General features: G+C 32.5%; 2 protein-coding genes across 2 annotated transcripts; one reads left to right on the top strand and one right to left on the bottom strand.

Annotated features, from left to right (window-relative positions):
* Window positions 1-412: 412 nt before the first annotated feature.
* Window positions 413-4,838, bottom strand: LOC141708442 (F-box protein At3g12350-like). The gene is made up of 2 exons (XM_074512086.1): window positions 3,836-4,838; window positions 413-1,009 (listed from the first exon to the last, which is right to left on the bottom strand). Exons 1-2 carry the CDS (start codon window positions 4,760-4,762, stop codon window positions 569-571), a joined length of 1,368 nt encoding a protein of 455 aa, XP_074368187.1. The 5' UTR covers window positions 4,763-4,838; the 3' UTR covers window positions 413-568.
* A 7,929-nt stretch (window positions 4,839-12,767) lies between these two features.
* Window positions 12,768-14,297, top strand: LOC141708441 (protein SOB FIVE-LIKE 5-like). Its single transcript, XM_074512084.1, has 4 exons — window positions 12,768-13,515; window positions 13,594-13,671; window positions 13,866-13,941; window positions 14,051-14,297. Exons 1-4 carry the CDS (start codon window positions 13,162-13,164, stop codon window positions 14,077-14,079), a joined length of 537 nt encoding a protein of 178 aa, XP_074368185.1. The 5' UTR covers window positions 12,768-13,161; the 3' UTR covers window positions 14,080-14,297.
* The last annotated feature ends 1,904 nt before the right edge of the window (window positions 14,298-16,201 follow it).

Raw genomic sequence — 16,201 nt, 5'->3', positions numbered from 1 at the left:
GGGAACTTCTAACATCATTTGAGTTGTCAGTCTCATCTCTAGTCTGTTACCTACTTCCAAGTCTTAACTAGAATATGCGCAAGCAAAGCAACATACTGCGCCAAATATAACTACACTTGTGTTCTAGATGTGCTTGAACAAAGTTAAATTTGGGAAACAACAGATTCTAGATAATCATGTTTAAAGCAGCATAAAGAACTTACATCCCCTGTTAGTATTATTGATGAAAGTTTCCAGGTACATAAAAACTTGGTCATTTTTCCACAATAAAACTTCTGCAGATGTACCCCTATCAAACAATTTATAATACATATACAACTCGTCTGGCGTTGACACTTTCTTTGGGTTAGCATTACATTACACTGAAACAATAGCTAAACCCAGAATAAGTAAATGAATGCCGGCATCAAAATAGTAGAGAAACAAAAAATAAACGGACATTTATTATTTATTAACATGCATGCTTCACTTTCCATGAACATGGGTAACTCTGTGCACGGATGTGGCAAGTCCCACAACCTTCTTGTACAACAACAATGTCTAACAAAAGGTTACAATTCTTACAACATTAACATGTATCTAAGAGATTATCATTCCTAGTAATAAGCTTCAGATCTACGATGTGATTATCACGGAGAAACCCAAAACCAAATGTTCCATTGTCATACTGCCAAATCCTTCCCTCCACCTGCCGAGGATTCACAGAAGTCTCTGCTAAATCCGGAATAACCAGATCATAGCTTGAGTTGATGTACAGAATGCGTGAAACTGCTTCATCTCCATGTATATAATCCAATGCTTCAGGTGGCCGAAGATGTGTGCGACTATCGTATATGTAACTTTCTTCTGGTGAAAATGGAGACTCAATGAATGTGGTGTCTGATGTCCAAAACACTGGTGCATAGCCAGAAAAAGGTTTAGATGAATCCTCAACCCTCCGACAAGCAATACCACCAATGTCGTCATAAGCCACCAGATAAAAATCAAGTTTCATGTCATCGCAAATTCCCTGCAGCCACAAGTAGGACTGATCAAATAGGCTGCAAGCATTAACTTGTAAGTTTAATTCTTTCGATGATGGATAATCATGACTGCCAATTTACGAAATGTTTGTGCACTGTTATAATCGGCACAAGGGCCGAATTTACCACCCCCACTAACTTCTCGAAAATATATGTATCTCTCATATAGTACTAGACAAATGAATTTTTTGCCTCCACTTCATTGTTCACTTGCTGGATTTTGGTTCCTGGTATCGAATCCTCGTCCTCCTTTTTATTTTTTCAGTTTACTTACTACAATATACACCTTAAGCTTCACCTATCCAAAAAGTGTTATTGTTATAATGTAAGAGTGGCTAGTTTTTTTATTTGCAGCCTTGCTTAGGTTCTAATCACAATACTTGTAATATATTTTTTCCTGTAATGAAAATTATAACCTTATAATGAATATACTTTTCTCAAGGTCACAACCTTATAAATTTATGAACTAATTAAACATTGAGGTACCATAGCCGGTTATAGAAAAATAACAAAAACAATTTAGTTGTAGGCAGGGGCGGATCCAGGAATTATATTCCGGGGGAGGGCACCGACCATATTTTGTGAATACACCCTTATATTTTTGAATTTTCAGGGGTCACTTTCATATATTTTCAAAAAATTTAATGGTAAAAAAAGGTAAAATTTTGTTTTAGGGGGACACGTGTCCCCCCGTGGCCCTTAGTAGATCCGCCCCTGCTTGTAGGAAAGTTTAACCTAGAAATATGTAACCCTGCAAATCTCAAATATAGCTAATACGCAATAAACACCTGTCTCGTTGGTACATTTGAGTACTTTCATTTTCTTCCCACATAGATAAAGAAGGAAAATAAGTCTAGCACCTCCGCCAACCTAATACATTAGGCGGATGAAACAAGGAGTGTTCATTGAGACAAGGTAATATTACAAGTTAAATAATCTTATTTCCCTACATCAAAGATAAGTCCTTTGTTGCATAAAAGGCAATTAAGTACTTACTGGGTACTTAAAAACTAGATGAAATTAATATCCTATAAGAATCTACAACCAAAGATCGGTAGATTACAGGTCTCTCCTTGCCCAATCATTACAGACACGGTCTTTACTTTGATAAAGATTACATTTTTTACCATTTGTAACAATTCATAATATTTTACTAATACGGCTGCAGTCTACATCTACATTATTGTAATAATGTTCAATACCTTACCTTAGCTGAATCTAAAACAAAATCATTGCTTACTTAAAATGTCACAACCATAATCCAATAATCACTACATAATAATAATAAAATCACGGGTTAAAATTTGTGTCAACCTATATTTACTTTATGTTATCAAACTTTTGTGTACTTGCAATTGCTACTCTTTTAATATTTTATACACATGCACACACATAATCCGGGGTTTTTTTGGGAAATAGTCTTTTTATTATTTGAATGTAGGAAATGCTGTGTACATCTTACCCTCTCCGGGCCCTGCGATAAGCGGGATTTACCGGGAATATTTGGTTTGATTTGGTTCAGTTTCTGTTTTACCCCTTATTATTTTAATTATAATCGTCAAAATGGTGCATAATGATATAACAAGTTGAAATTGAGTGGTGCAAGTTGTATTTCTGAAAGTTCGGGTACAAAATTGTATTTTCAACTTTGTTTGAGGGAAGAAAGTACATTTAATTTTTTTAAAAAAATAACTCCAGAGTTTCCAAATTGGATCCCAAATTTCACGTGTCGTTACCTAATTGACTAAAAATCAATTAATTATAATGAATTTCCTGTATTCACATAAATCTCACCAACTAAAACAACCCAAATTATAAGGTCATGAACGTTATATAATTTGGGATCAAATTTTGATATCCAATTTGATACCTTTAATACTACTCAATAAAATTATACAAGTATATAGAGCGTTCCAGTAACAAATTACACCGCAAATTCTCGTTGAATTGTAAATCCATTTCTTAGAAATACATCTAAATGTCAAGAATTCGTGTCTAAATGTCTAATAGCTCATTTCACTGGAACTCATAATACCGATGGGCTCTAGCTCATTTCATACTGGATTTAGTTATGGGCTTCACCAGTAAAGCCTAAATGTCAATAATTCGTGTCTAAATGTCTAATAGCTTTTCTGTGGCTTATTAATGCTTTTGCGTTTTGATTTCCATAAAAGAATAAATTAAATTCAAATGTTAGATATTGTGATGAACATATACTAAGCAAACAAAAGATTATAAAACACTACTCCCTCCGTCCCTAAAAACGTTTCCTCTTTGTGTAAACGTTTGTCAATGCACACTTTTGATCGTTAATATCTTTAAATTCGTATTAGTATTAAATATAAAAATTTCATTGTATTAAAGTACTGATAAATACGAATCCAACGAGATCACTCATGATTATGTTTGATATTATAGATTAGACGTAAATTAGTAGTCAATCGCTTACCGTGAACGGTATCAAAAATCAAAAGAAAAAACGTATATTGGGACGGAGGGAGTAACATAAATGGGACGGGCTGAATTAAAATACTAGGCAATCAGGACCATCTGAGCAGCACGTGGCAGTTAAAGCATGCACACGTGTGGGTATATAAGCAATATTATGCAATATTTTACAAATACGGCTCTAAAAGTTATAAAACATGCAGTCTATATTTATAATAGTGTAATAATGTTGGATACCTTACCTTAGCAGATTCTAAAACAAAATCATTGCTTACTTAAAATGTCACAACCATAATCCAATCTAAAACCATCAATAATAATATAACAATTACACTACATGGCAGCAAAAAGTATAAGAACATCACCTTCCAGAGACCCTGCAAAGGCCTTGAAGGCGTAGGCGAACAATTAACAATCTTAACATAATGCTCGGGCTCCCACTTCTTCCAACACTTCTTCACCTTCTCCCTCCTCCTCTGCCTCCTCGACCACCTCTCCCCTCCCGCTCCCGGACTAGTCCTATTCGCAAAATACTGATACATATCCGACATCACCGGAGACCCAACCACATTCTCCTCCTCAACCTCCTCTCCTCTCGGACTCCCTTCTCTCCCCACTTTCACCACCCCACTCTTCCTAATCTCACCCGAATCACCCGAACTCACATAATTCAAATTCTCCTCAACAACCACATGACATTTCCCCATGAAATTCACATAAACCGGAATCAATTCATTCTCCACAAACCCCAAATCATCACATTTCCTAACCAACTCATCAAAAACCTCAACTTTACAATTAGGATCAAGAAAACTAACACATTCCCCTTCCGAATTCAAACAAATCCAAAAACAAGGCCTTTTAACAACCCCATAACCCCCTTCTTTCGAAGGCGAAACACGACACCCTGTAACACAACAATCACCCCATTGAAAAAACAAAAGGGCAGGTACAAAATCACCAGCATTCCCATTTCCACAATTCTTGATTCTCTCACCACTTCTACGCCAAAACCCAATAAGGCCATCTAACTCACACAGCGTTTTGTAGAGACGCTTGTAGGTGATTTGACCCGAAACCCATTTGCTGACCCGGGTTTTTGACCCGAATTTACGGTCACAAAGAGAGAACCAAAGCTTGGAATCGTGAGAACAGAGAGCGTAGAAGCGCTTAGAAGTGCAAGAAAATGCGGAGATTTCTGATTGGTTGAGGAATGAGAGGATGGTGAGTTGAACGTCTTCTGGGAAATCGGGGAAGGGGATTGAAACGGTGTCGTTTTGGGGGGTTGTCATGGTCGGATTTGAAGATGAGCAGGTGTTTGATGCATTTGTGAAATGTGATGTATGTATTTGATGAGTTTTGTGTGTTGTTTTTTTGAAGTTTAGAAGATGCTTATGGATATTCTGTTGGGCCTAGTTTGTGATTGTTAAAGATATGTTTTCTATGTTGGGCCTTGTTTGGGCTATAGGCAGTTTTGCTTTATAAAATTCATTTCTAAAATTAATAATGTTTATATAAAAAAAAGGTTAAATGCACTTTGCACCTTTCAAAAATAAATATGTAGCAAGAGTATTGAAAACTCAGTTTGCACCCCCTTTACTTCAACCCGTCAATTCAAAAAACACTGTTTCGATAGTTATAACTAAAAAGGTAAGAGGTAAAATAGGGATTTCAGTAAAATATTAATTAATCTAAATTTCTTATTTTTCAGATTATATTAAAAATTAAATTTTATTATTATTATATATAAACTAATAACCTTAAAATTTCCAAATAATATTATTTAATTGAGTTTCGAATTTTAATTTATATTGCTAATGCAAAATTATATGATTCTACCAAAATTAAATTTAAAATAAATTTTTACATTTTTTTAGTTATATACTTAATTTAAATCTAGTTATTTTATTTTTAATTCTTTGACATCGTTATTATTTTAATGTGCATTTAATGAAAATATTTTAGTCAATATTAATATTTAATGTAAAAGAAATTATTTTTATAAATATTTTAACTTATATTTGAAATTCTAACTAAACTTTATTTACATTTTAAAATGAAGTTCCTATTTAGTGGCGTGACAAATATTTTTCTTTCTGCTTTTTGTCAATAATTATCCTGACGGGGTATTCTTCAACTATCGATTTATGCCATTTCTATATTTTTAATCATGTATATGTATATATACATACATGATACATACACTTGATGCAAAGATATATAAAGAGAAGTGACAGTTAGCGAAGATGACACAGTGATAGTTTCGGGTTGAAGAAAATAAGGGGTGTAATCTTTCAAAATTTTGTTCAAATTCTATATCGGTTGTAAATCTCTAAAACAATCTTGTATATATCGTTCAATTCATGGGATTTGTAACTGAGTCTGACAAAAAGTACTCACCAATTTGAAGTGATGGGTCCAAAATATAAGAACACTAATCTATTAAAGAGGTGATTGTCTTTGGAGATTAAGATACATACATGAAATATTTTCTTGAGTTCCAAGAACACAACGTGTGCCAACCGCTTCCAATCGCCACTGCAATTAGCAAAGTCACTATATTCGCTAATTTCGTGTTCAAGAGAAAAGTGCATTTGAATTCGGTAAGTAACATGTGAATAAAACCACGGGTTAAAGTTTTTCGCAACCTATAATTACTTTATGCTATCAAATTTTTGTGTACTTGCGATTGCTACTCTTTTAATATTTTATGCACATGCACACACATAACCCGGGGTTTTTTTGGGAAATAGTCTCTTTATTTTTTGAATGAAGGAAATGCTGCATACCTCTTACCCTCTCCAGGCCCTGTGATAAGCGGGATTTACTGGGAATATTTGGTTTGATTTGGTTCAGTTCCTGTTTTACCCCTTATTATTTTAATTATAATCGTCAAAATGGTGCATAGTGATTTAACAAGTTGAAATTGAGTGGTGCAAGTTGTATTTATGAAAGTTCGGGTACAAAATTGTATTTTCAACTTTATTTGAAGGAACAAAGTGCATTTAATTTTTTAAAAAAATAACTCCAGAGTTTCCAAATTGGATCCCAAATTTCACGTGTCGTTACCTAATTGACTAAAAATCAATTAATTATAATAAATTTCCTGTATTCACATAAATCTCACCAACTAAAACAACCCAAATTATAAGGTCATGAACGTTATATAATTTGGGATCAAATTTTGATATCCAATTTGATACCTTTAATACTACTCAATAAAATTATACAAGTATATAGAGCGTTCCAGTAACAAATTACACCGCAAATTCTCGTTGAATTGTAAATCCATTTCTTAGAAATACATCTAAATGTCAAGAATTCGTGTCTAAATGTCTAATAGCTCATTTCACTGGAACTCATAATACCGATGGGCTCTAGCTCATTTCATACTGGATTTAGTTATGGGCTTCACCAGTAAAGCCTAAATGTCAATAATTCGTGTCTAAATGTCTAATAGCTTTTCTGTGGCTTATTAATGCTTTTGCGTTTTGATTTCCATAAAAGAATAAATTAAATTCAAATGTTAGATATTGTGATGAACATATACTAAGCAAACAAAAGATTATAAAACACTACTTCCTCCGTCCCTAAAAACGTTTCCTCTTTGTGTAAACGTTTGTCAATGCACACTTTTGATCGTTAATATCTTTAAATTCGTATTAGTATTAAATATAAAAATTTTACTGTATTAAAGTACTGATAAATACGAATCCAACGAGATCACTTATGACTATGTTTGATATTATAGATTAGACGTAAATTAGTAGTCAATCGCTTACCGTGAACAGTACCAAAAGTCAAAAGAGGAAACGTATATTGGGACGGAGGGGGTAACATAAATGGGACGGGCTGAATTAAAATACTAGGCAATCAGGACCATCTGAGCAGCACGTGGCAGTTAAAGCATGCACACGTGTGGCTCTTGAGTTGTCCTTAGTCACATTGATTTCATATATCAAGTGATAACGAAGCAAGTAGGCCCCCTGCCATGTTCCACAAACTCTTCACCCCCCTTTCAATTTTCATAGCTTAAGGCTTAATCTCTCATCGTGAGCTCTCAGGAAAAGCCTAGTTTACGGTGGGAAAATAGTTAAGGTAAATGTTTGTTCAGGTATATCATCTCCCAATAAATAAAAGAGCTGTGCGATACTTCGACTTGGCAAATTTGATCCCAAAGTTTGTTTTTTGAATGACGTGATAAGATATTTGACTTGTCTTAATTAGGACCTCCACCGTCATGTTTATATTTGGGTTGAACACGGAGTTTAAAAAAAATAATAAATTAGTAAAGGAAATTAAAAAAATGAGTAAAATAGTGAAACCGATTAATATTATATGTATAAAGTGGATATAGTGGAGAGAAGTACTGAATGTAGTTATTTTTTTAAAAATTATAAAAATTTTACTATTTTTGGAAAATTTTGAAATGTAAACCATTAAAAGAGACATCCAAAAAAGGAAAATGTAAACAAATGGGAGGAACATAGCGAATACTTAATTAGTACACGCATATTTACTTGGACATTTTCAAATCTTGTTACTAGAAAAAATAATAAGAGTCTGTTTGGATTTGCTATTAAAAAATCAGATAATTGATTGATAATATTTTTAATATGTATATATTTTGTTGTAAAAAATTATAAAAAAATTATGTTTTTGATGAGATTTGATGGTGAAATCAGTATTTATTTCTCGCAAAGATTGAAAAGAAACTTTTTCCCCAACCGGGGGTCTTTCTTTTTCTAACAACACTTTTAAGAGAAAAGCATTTTCCAAGAATCAATTTTTGTATTTTACGAAATAATTTTTTAACTGTTTTTAAGCAAAAAAAAAATTATTTTTGTCTGTAAGAACAATACCAAACACACTCAATTTACCCGATTTTGCGAGCCAATTTGTAATATCTATCATTTTTCTATCATATTATTAGAAAATATACTAAATATACATATACTTATAAACATTTGAAATGATAAGTGAATTCAGAATATCTAACATTTTCTTAAATAAAATAAAAATATAAATATAAATAGATCAATCCATGCACAATAAAAACACAATTGATAAGTAAGGGACATGAGTTGATCATCACCCTCACCCCAGAGGCCAGAACCTCTCTCAAAACTTATATATATTTCAATTTTATGTGGAGAATGTGATTGTAAGCATGCTTGATCCTTATCTTTTGGGACTATCGATGAAATAACAAACGGGGATTTTTTTAAAAAAGCTAGCATTTTATCGAGGATAATTTACTTTTTATGTAATAAAATTACGAAAAAAACAAAATTTAAAATTTTCTATGCTTTAATGTATAATTTAAAATTTTGTAAAATATTCGTGGAACAAATTTTCAAAGAGGTCAAAATTTATAGCGATGAACAATTTAAATATAGTTATCTTTATTTAATTATAAAAAAAACATATTATCATATTTAATTAATTTCTAGAAATGTATTTAATTTTTTGATGTGTTTAAGGTAAATGAAGATAATTTTGTAAATGAAAAAAATTATGAATTTGAAAATAAACAAGCAAGAAACCAGAAAAATTAATTTTATTAAAAATAAGAGTGTTAAATGTGTAATAAAATGAAGTAATTATTCTTTCAAGACCTTACAATGAACAATGATAACATTTAGAATCAGGCATGATTATACGGTATATTTGCTCCCCTTATAAACATTTTTTTAAAAAATTATACATATAAATTCATGATAATGTTCTTGAAAATGTAGGATGTCACATTTATTTGTCCAAATAAAATTTGTTCAACATTTCACTCTCTAAACCTTTTGTTTGATTTGGGTCATTGCGGTATCTTGGTATCATGTTTGTTCACTAAAATCCTAAATTTTTATTAAGTAATAAATTTCAAATTTATTACTTTTATTTATAAAATAGAAGTACTTTTTGTAGTTAAGCAATAAAAAAGTTTAATTTCTATATATGAAGAGAAATAAATTTCTTCAAATTGTATGTTCCTTAACTACACACTTAATTTTTTTGGATTTTATCAAAAATACTACTTTTTATAAAAATATTTGCTATTTTACTAAAATCTAAAAAAAATTGCAAAAATAATATTTTATTCTGAAAATATTTGCAAAAATACGATATTATATAATAGGTTGCATTTTAGTTTTAATCGTGCAATTGTTTTATGTTACATATAGGGTTACATTTGTAGGTTGCAAAGTTACAAATTATGTTACAAATTTGTTGTATGTAAAAAGTTGCAAAAGTGATTGTAAAATAATTTCAAAGTTACCGAACGTATTTTTGTATTTTTTAAATAATAATAATATTTTTATAAAATTTTTATAAAACCTGAATATTTATGAAAAAATCTCTAAATTTTTTATATTTTAACCAGGTTTGGACAGTCACTAAAATATTGGTGACATTAAACATTGTTGCACTTGCACAGGCAGATGATGATATTACACATTACAGGGTCCGGTGTTTCAGACAGATGTCTTGTCGTGCGCATAGACTGTAGGTTCATTTTTTCCCAACTCATTTACGGTCTGTACTATCATTTTATGAAATAATAATAATAAAATAATTATTTGCCGACGAGCATATGTAGCAAGTCATTTTTTTAGTTTTGGAACTTTTTCTTCTATGGGTTGAATTGTCTCACAGAATCGAAAAATAGCCGAAATTATAATAAAAATATTTCAATATTTTCAGTGAGATATTTTTACTAATGGTTAACTAAAATTCGGGTTTTGAGAAAAAATTCTACTAAATTTTTTACCTGATTTTCAGCCTAAATTCACCCTTTTGGTTACGTCACAAGTACTCTCTCCGTCCCACTGGATATTTACGTTCCTATTCGGCACGCATTTCGAGACTTCTATAAATTATAGTTTTATAATGATTTTTTAATTTTTTTTTGAATAAAAGTTAAACTTTTATTCAAAAAAAAAATTTAAAAATATTTTGAAACAAAAGTATTGAAAAACGTGACGAAAAGTAACGTGTAAACAGTGAGGCGGAGGGAGTAGTTGTATTTATAAAATAATTTGAAAATGATTTTTTTTGGTCTTATGACCAAGTAAAAAAGTTATATCTTGTTGTAAAGCTTTGTTTCTTGTCAACATAATCAACAAAATATTTACATCATACATAATTCATAATCATTTACACCAACAACATAGTAATAAAATTGCAAAATTCAACACACACACACAGTCAACTGGTCGGACCAAAGCTAGTGTGTGGAGAGGAGAAAAGTTTGGTGCAGAATATGTTATTAGCTGATTCTGAAATTTCAAGTCAAAAGCATAGTTCCAATGTTGAATGCCCAATAACGATAAGAGCAGGCTGTATCTCAGTCAAAGTAGTAGATTTTTCATCTCTTTGCCCTTGCTGTCAACCTGGTCCAAACCAGACCTACTAACATTGGACCATTTTCTTGGCTTAACGTACAAAGTCAAGTTTTCTGTCCTACTCCCTCCCGTCTATTTATACTTGCTGAGTTTGACATGAAAGTTAAGAAAAAATGTAATTTAGCGAAAAAGAAGTAAGAAAAGTGGGTTGGTTGGTGGGATTTAGTAGAAGAAGTAGTGATCGTAAGTGAATATAGTTACTTCCTCTGTTTTTTAATATATGACGTTTGACTTTCTTGCACACATGTTTAGGAGATTTGACCGTATAGTTTGAATAATTTTTTAAAAAAAATTCTTTTTGTGAATAAAAGTTTTGATCTCATATTTTTATTCAAAAAAAGAATTTTTAAAAATAATAATTCTAGCTATGTGGTCAACCCTCTTAAATATGTATGCCAAAAAATCAAACGTCATATATTAAAAAACAGATGGAGTAATTTTTATGTTATAAAACTTTACTATTTTTCAAATATATAGAATTGAGTGGAATGTACTAAAAAAGAATCTGCATAGAAATGAATACGACGGAGGAACTACTTCTCAGCTCTCAAGTCTCAACTATGCTCCATGCGCAACTATTTTGTGTCACCATCCAAATTTATTGGATAATAGTAGTAGTATTTTTAAAGCATCGGTGGTAGTCTGGGAGTTTCTAGCATTTCCTATTTATTCTTTTCTTTGTTTTTTGAAACTAATTTCCGATATATTCAATTGTGTTCAAAACTCGGCCTCATTGTTGATGACGGACTTAAAAAACCACCTAGAAACGTTGTTACGGCCAATCATTTCGGATAAAGTTTGCACATCCTCTCTGTTACCGTGGGATAATTTTTTTCGATCCCAATATAATAATAACAGTGTATTCCCTCAGTCCCGTCCAATTGTTATCGTTTCTGAAAGAGGGTCCGACACGTATTTTAAAATGAATATGAAGTATAGTTTTATAACTTTTTTTTAAAATTTTCTTTTTCTGAATAAAAATAGAATGTTTAAATTTTTATTCAGAAAAAGAATTTTTTTTAAAAAAGTTATACAACTATACTTTCTATTTATCTTAAAATGCGTGTCGGATACTCTTTTAGAAACGATAACAATTGAGAGGGACGGAGGGAATATTTTTTATCTCGATAAATGAATAATCTCGATTAATAAATAAAATATTTTAATCCCAAAAATATTTATTCACGGAGGTTTAGCTGTAGGATTGATATAGCAAGTCAAACTTTCGTAAAATATATCGTTTTGGAATTTGTTTTTGATGTCACAGCTATCACTAAATCTTACCTCTAGCATTTCAATTTATTCAATCGAACACGTGCTAAAACCCGAACTCGTTGATATTCTTAAACTTCCGTAAAATATTTCACATTTAGATTTTTTTATCAAATCTAGTAGTACATCATCATACAACACAAAACCATATTTAAATATGTGTAACACCTTACATCTGTAACACTAAATTTTGCCTATGATAACTCTCTCTCTCTATATATAATATGATAACTAAAAATTACCAAATATTGTCACACATATGTTAAGGGCTGCAAATGGACAAAACGTGCATGAACAAAACTCAAAATTGACTCGTCTAAGTGAATTCGGTTCAACTCGTTTTTTAAACGACCCGATTTTAAATATGAAAATAAGTTCGGATAAATAAACGAGCAGGACGAAACTTTTTTAAACGAGCCGGTCCTGATATGTATACTAGGGAAAACAGAGGACAGATAGGAAAAGAGAAATGCAAGAAGAATGGGAGGAGCAGAAAGAAACCCCGTACTAAAAAGATAGGGAGGGGGGTAGGCATAACGGGTGGCATTGAGCTGGCTCTTACACAAATGTAGAATGTACTTGTTTAATTTCCCGTAATCTCCTTTGTTACTCCTTTCCCGTTATCATCATCATTTCACAATTATTCATTTTATTTCTCTTTCCTTGACCCCAAAAATACTTTGAAAAAACCAAAAAAACCCAACTGGCATTTCTGATTCATTCACAAATAGACATAATTTAATGAGGCCAAAGCACCTTAGCATGGTGACAAACCAAGTCTAGGATTTCAGTCTCATTCTTTTGTTTTCTTTCTTTTCTTTTTCTTCCTTTATATTTTATTTTTCACTCCTCTCCTGCTACACATTTTCAGCTCTGCATTAACAGAGAGAGAGAGAGAGAAAGAGAGACAGAGAGACTCCTCTCCTACTACACATATTTAGCTCTGCATTAAGAGAGAGGGAGAGAGAGAGGGAGAGAGAGTGGGAGAGAGAGAGAGAGTGGGAGAGAGAGAGAGAGAGATGAATAATAATAACAACATGTCAACTTCTGAATGCAGTAGTGGATGTGAATCTGGATGGACTACTTACTTGGATCATTCCTCAGTTTCTGCTTATCAATATGATAAGTCATATTGGAGAAGCATGGGCCTTAATGTGGATCAACAAAATCAAGAAACTGAGGATTTGTCTATGGTCTCTGATGCATCATCTGGCCCTAGATATGTGTATGATGAAGATACCTCTTCTGCATACTTTTCAGCGTCTGCTTCGGGTTTTGTTTTCGAGGGAACCAAGAAGCAGAAAAATAAAATGAAAGGAATCAAGAATGAAGATGCCTATCTTGATGATACTGCTAGCTCCCCTGTTTTTAAGGTATTTTTCTGTTTAAAAACTCAGAGCTTTCATTGTTTTTAAAGATAGTTAACTGAACTGATGCATGTGTGTTTTTAGAACAAGTTAAGTCATTCCATTAACCAAGATTCAATGGTGCAAGAAAGTGATCAGGATTACTCTGCCACTCAGCATAAGGTATGCAATTATCAGATTATTTTTGTAAGTACCTACAAGAAGTAGAAATATTCGAGTTTACGACAAGGTTTGAACCCTCGACATCTTGTGACCGAATGAAAGGGAGATTAACACTAGGCACATCATAGGCAATAAGGCAATGTTCTTAACTTTAATTTTTCTTTCTTCTAATTTTGAATTAATTTATTTTTCAGGGAAAATCTGCATTGAAGAAAGGTTTTGGTTTTCTGAAATCTTCTGTTTCAGGAAAAACAGCTTCAGAGAAGTCAGGTGAGTAGCTGCTTCTAGATACATAAATATGTGTATATAAATACCTTCACATGATTGCAATAATGAGATAACATGAGGCCTGATTTTAAAAATTTATGGGGTTTCACAGGTGGTTTGCAGGGAAGGAAATGGCAATAAGGAATGGCATTGATGGTGCATCTTCTGTCTCTGCTGCAGCTACTCAAGAGAGAGAAAAAATGCAGTAGATTTTGAAGATCTTGTTTTTTTTTAACTATCTTAATTTATTTGTTCCTGTTTGTTATTGTTCTTGTCTATGCAAAGGGAAACAACCTGAGCTCATATATATTCAAAACAAAGAAAAACTAAAAAAAATTATGATCCTCCCTTCTGTTCTCTTCTCCTTATATAAAAACCTCAACTGCCATGCATAAACCATAGTGATTTCATTCCAGTTCATATTTCAAATTTCTCTTCATTTCATAACTATTAAAAGTTCGTAGCAGTGCACAAGACTGTTCCCGCAACAACAATGTGAGGTCTCGATGTACGCAGTCTTAGACATTCAGATGATCAGTACTGTTTAGGATATAACTAAGGTAACAAAATGGAAGTGCATTTCATTTGAATTTTGAGGCAATAATTGGTGTAGAGTGTGAAGCATAGACAAAACCACCAACTAACTAATCAATAAAATAAAAGAGTGGTCCTCAGAAAATGTAGAAACTCTAGAAAAATGAAAATTGAAATAAGAAAGGGAGAGCATACCATATCATATCATTGTGTGAAGATGGGAAGGAGAGGCCAATAATAAGTGCCACATCCTTCTACTAGTTGAAGAAATGCCAGCTTAACTAGAAGCTGAATAAGTGGTTACATATGGTAAAATATATTTCATTTAAAACTCAAACAAGACAATATTTATGATGGAACTTTGATAAAATTGGTCTCCTTTTCTTGAAAAGGAACCGAAAGCACCATCCCCACCACCTTGTGACAGCTACACAATATATATGATCCATGTAATAACAACACCAACTGATTCAATAATTGAATTTTGTTTTCATGGGTGTCTCTTCAAATCTTTAATCCATCCTTAGACTTGGAGCATATGGAGCTTATTTCTTGGGAGGAGCCCCTCTTTTTTGGATTTTGACAACCCCCCTCCTATATTTTACCCTCTCGAAAATAAGCCGTAAATAAAACAGGTTTCGGTTCAGGTTCTGGTTCGATTCTCGTATCTGAAAACCAAATGCACTTTCTGCAAAGATGTGTGCTGGTAGTCTGGTACAGGTTTATAAATATGCAAACCTTGTTTAATAGTATGACTTAGATTACCAGTGCAGGTTAATATAATTGATGTTATATATATGCATTATAAGTCAAATCTGTTGTCTGATCCCAACACATAAAAGTTTGTCCACACCCCTAAAGTATTAGACACTGTTTAACTTTTAATTACTTCTTGTGCACGCGTGCATTATCAAATCAACTAGTCATTCTGTACATCAATATGTAAACACATGCATACAAACATGTCCATACATATCTAGTGTTTAATAGTACTATAATTAGCATAAACAGAACATGTGCACTTAACAATTAAGAGATAAGGATCAAACCCTGAAACTGCTCTTGTGCTCCTTATAATTCTAAACTAAACAAGTAGGTGCCTTTGTAGCCATGTTTTAAGGCGCGTTTGGAGATCTACTGCAAGAGAATCTTATTTCTAGATTTTTCTAATACAATGTAGCTAAAAATCGGTCAATTTGGATGAGTACTCGGAAATCAGAGACCAACCGAACCGAGTACTAGCTAATTCGGACGAGTACTTGGATTTCAGCAACACAACCGAGTACTACCCGTTTCCGAATTTTTACAACTTTGCAAGTTTGTAATGAGCTTGTCATTGATGCAAACAACATCAATCCACCACAGGTGTGTCCTAGTTGGTTTAAAGTGTAACTTTAGGGGTTTATCACTCCAATGTCACAAGTTTGAACTCTCCGGGGGATACACGGAAGTAAGTGGATTGTCATGCTCGGTGGGTACGAGTGTGCTAGCAGTACTCTGGATTAGTTGAAGTACACGAAAGCTGGCCCGAACACCAGATTAACAAAAAAAAAGAAGATACAAACAACATCATTAGAGACTTAACATGACCAAACAAACATCTGTGCTGGGATGAAATGGACTTGACATCTTTAGTTATGTTAACAAAACAAGGCTGCCTAACACCGTTATGAATTAACAGGATATTTTGATAATACAGTTACACGGTTGTAATGGGCCTGTCATTCAT

The sequence above is a fragment of the Apium graveolens genome, chromosome 2, assembly GCF_009905375.1.
Source record: "Apium graveolens cultivar Ventura chromosome 2, ASM990537v1, whole genome shotgun sequence".
In the NCBI taxonomy this organism is placed as follows: domain Eukaryota; kingdom Viridiplantae; phylum Streptophyta; class Magnoliopsida; order Apiales; family Apiaceae; genus Apium; species Apium graveolens.
The sequence above is the reverse complement of the archived record's forward strand: the minus strand, read 5'-3'. Positions and strand labels throughout refer to the sequence as shown.

Bases quoted from the DNA above. Each gene is read 5' to 3' on its own strand.
- LOC141708442 (XM_074512086.1), bottom strand. From the start codon at position 4,762: ATGACAACCCCCCAAAACGACACCGTTTCAATCCCCTTCCCCGATTTC. The intron at 1,010-3,835 runs GTGATGTTCTTA...TTGTGGCTGCAG, and splicing joins CTTTGCAGGGTCTCTGGAAG to GGAATTTGCGATGACATGAA.
- LOC141708441 (XM_074512084.1), top strand. From the start codon at position 13,162: ATGAATAATAATAACAACATGTCAACTTCTGAATGCAGTAGTGGATGT. The intron at 13,516-13,593 runs GTATTTTTCTGT...GTGTGTTTTTAG, and splicing joins CTAGCTCCCCTGTTTTTAAG to AACAAGTTAAGTCATTCCAT. The intron at 13,672-13,865 runs GTATGCAATTAT...TTTATTTTTCAG, and splicing joins ACTCTGCCACTCAGCATAAG to GGAAAATCTGCATTGAAGAA.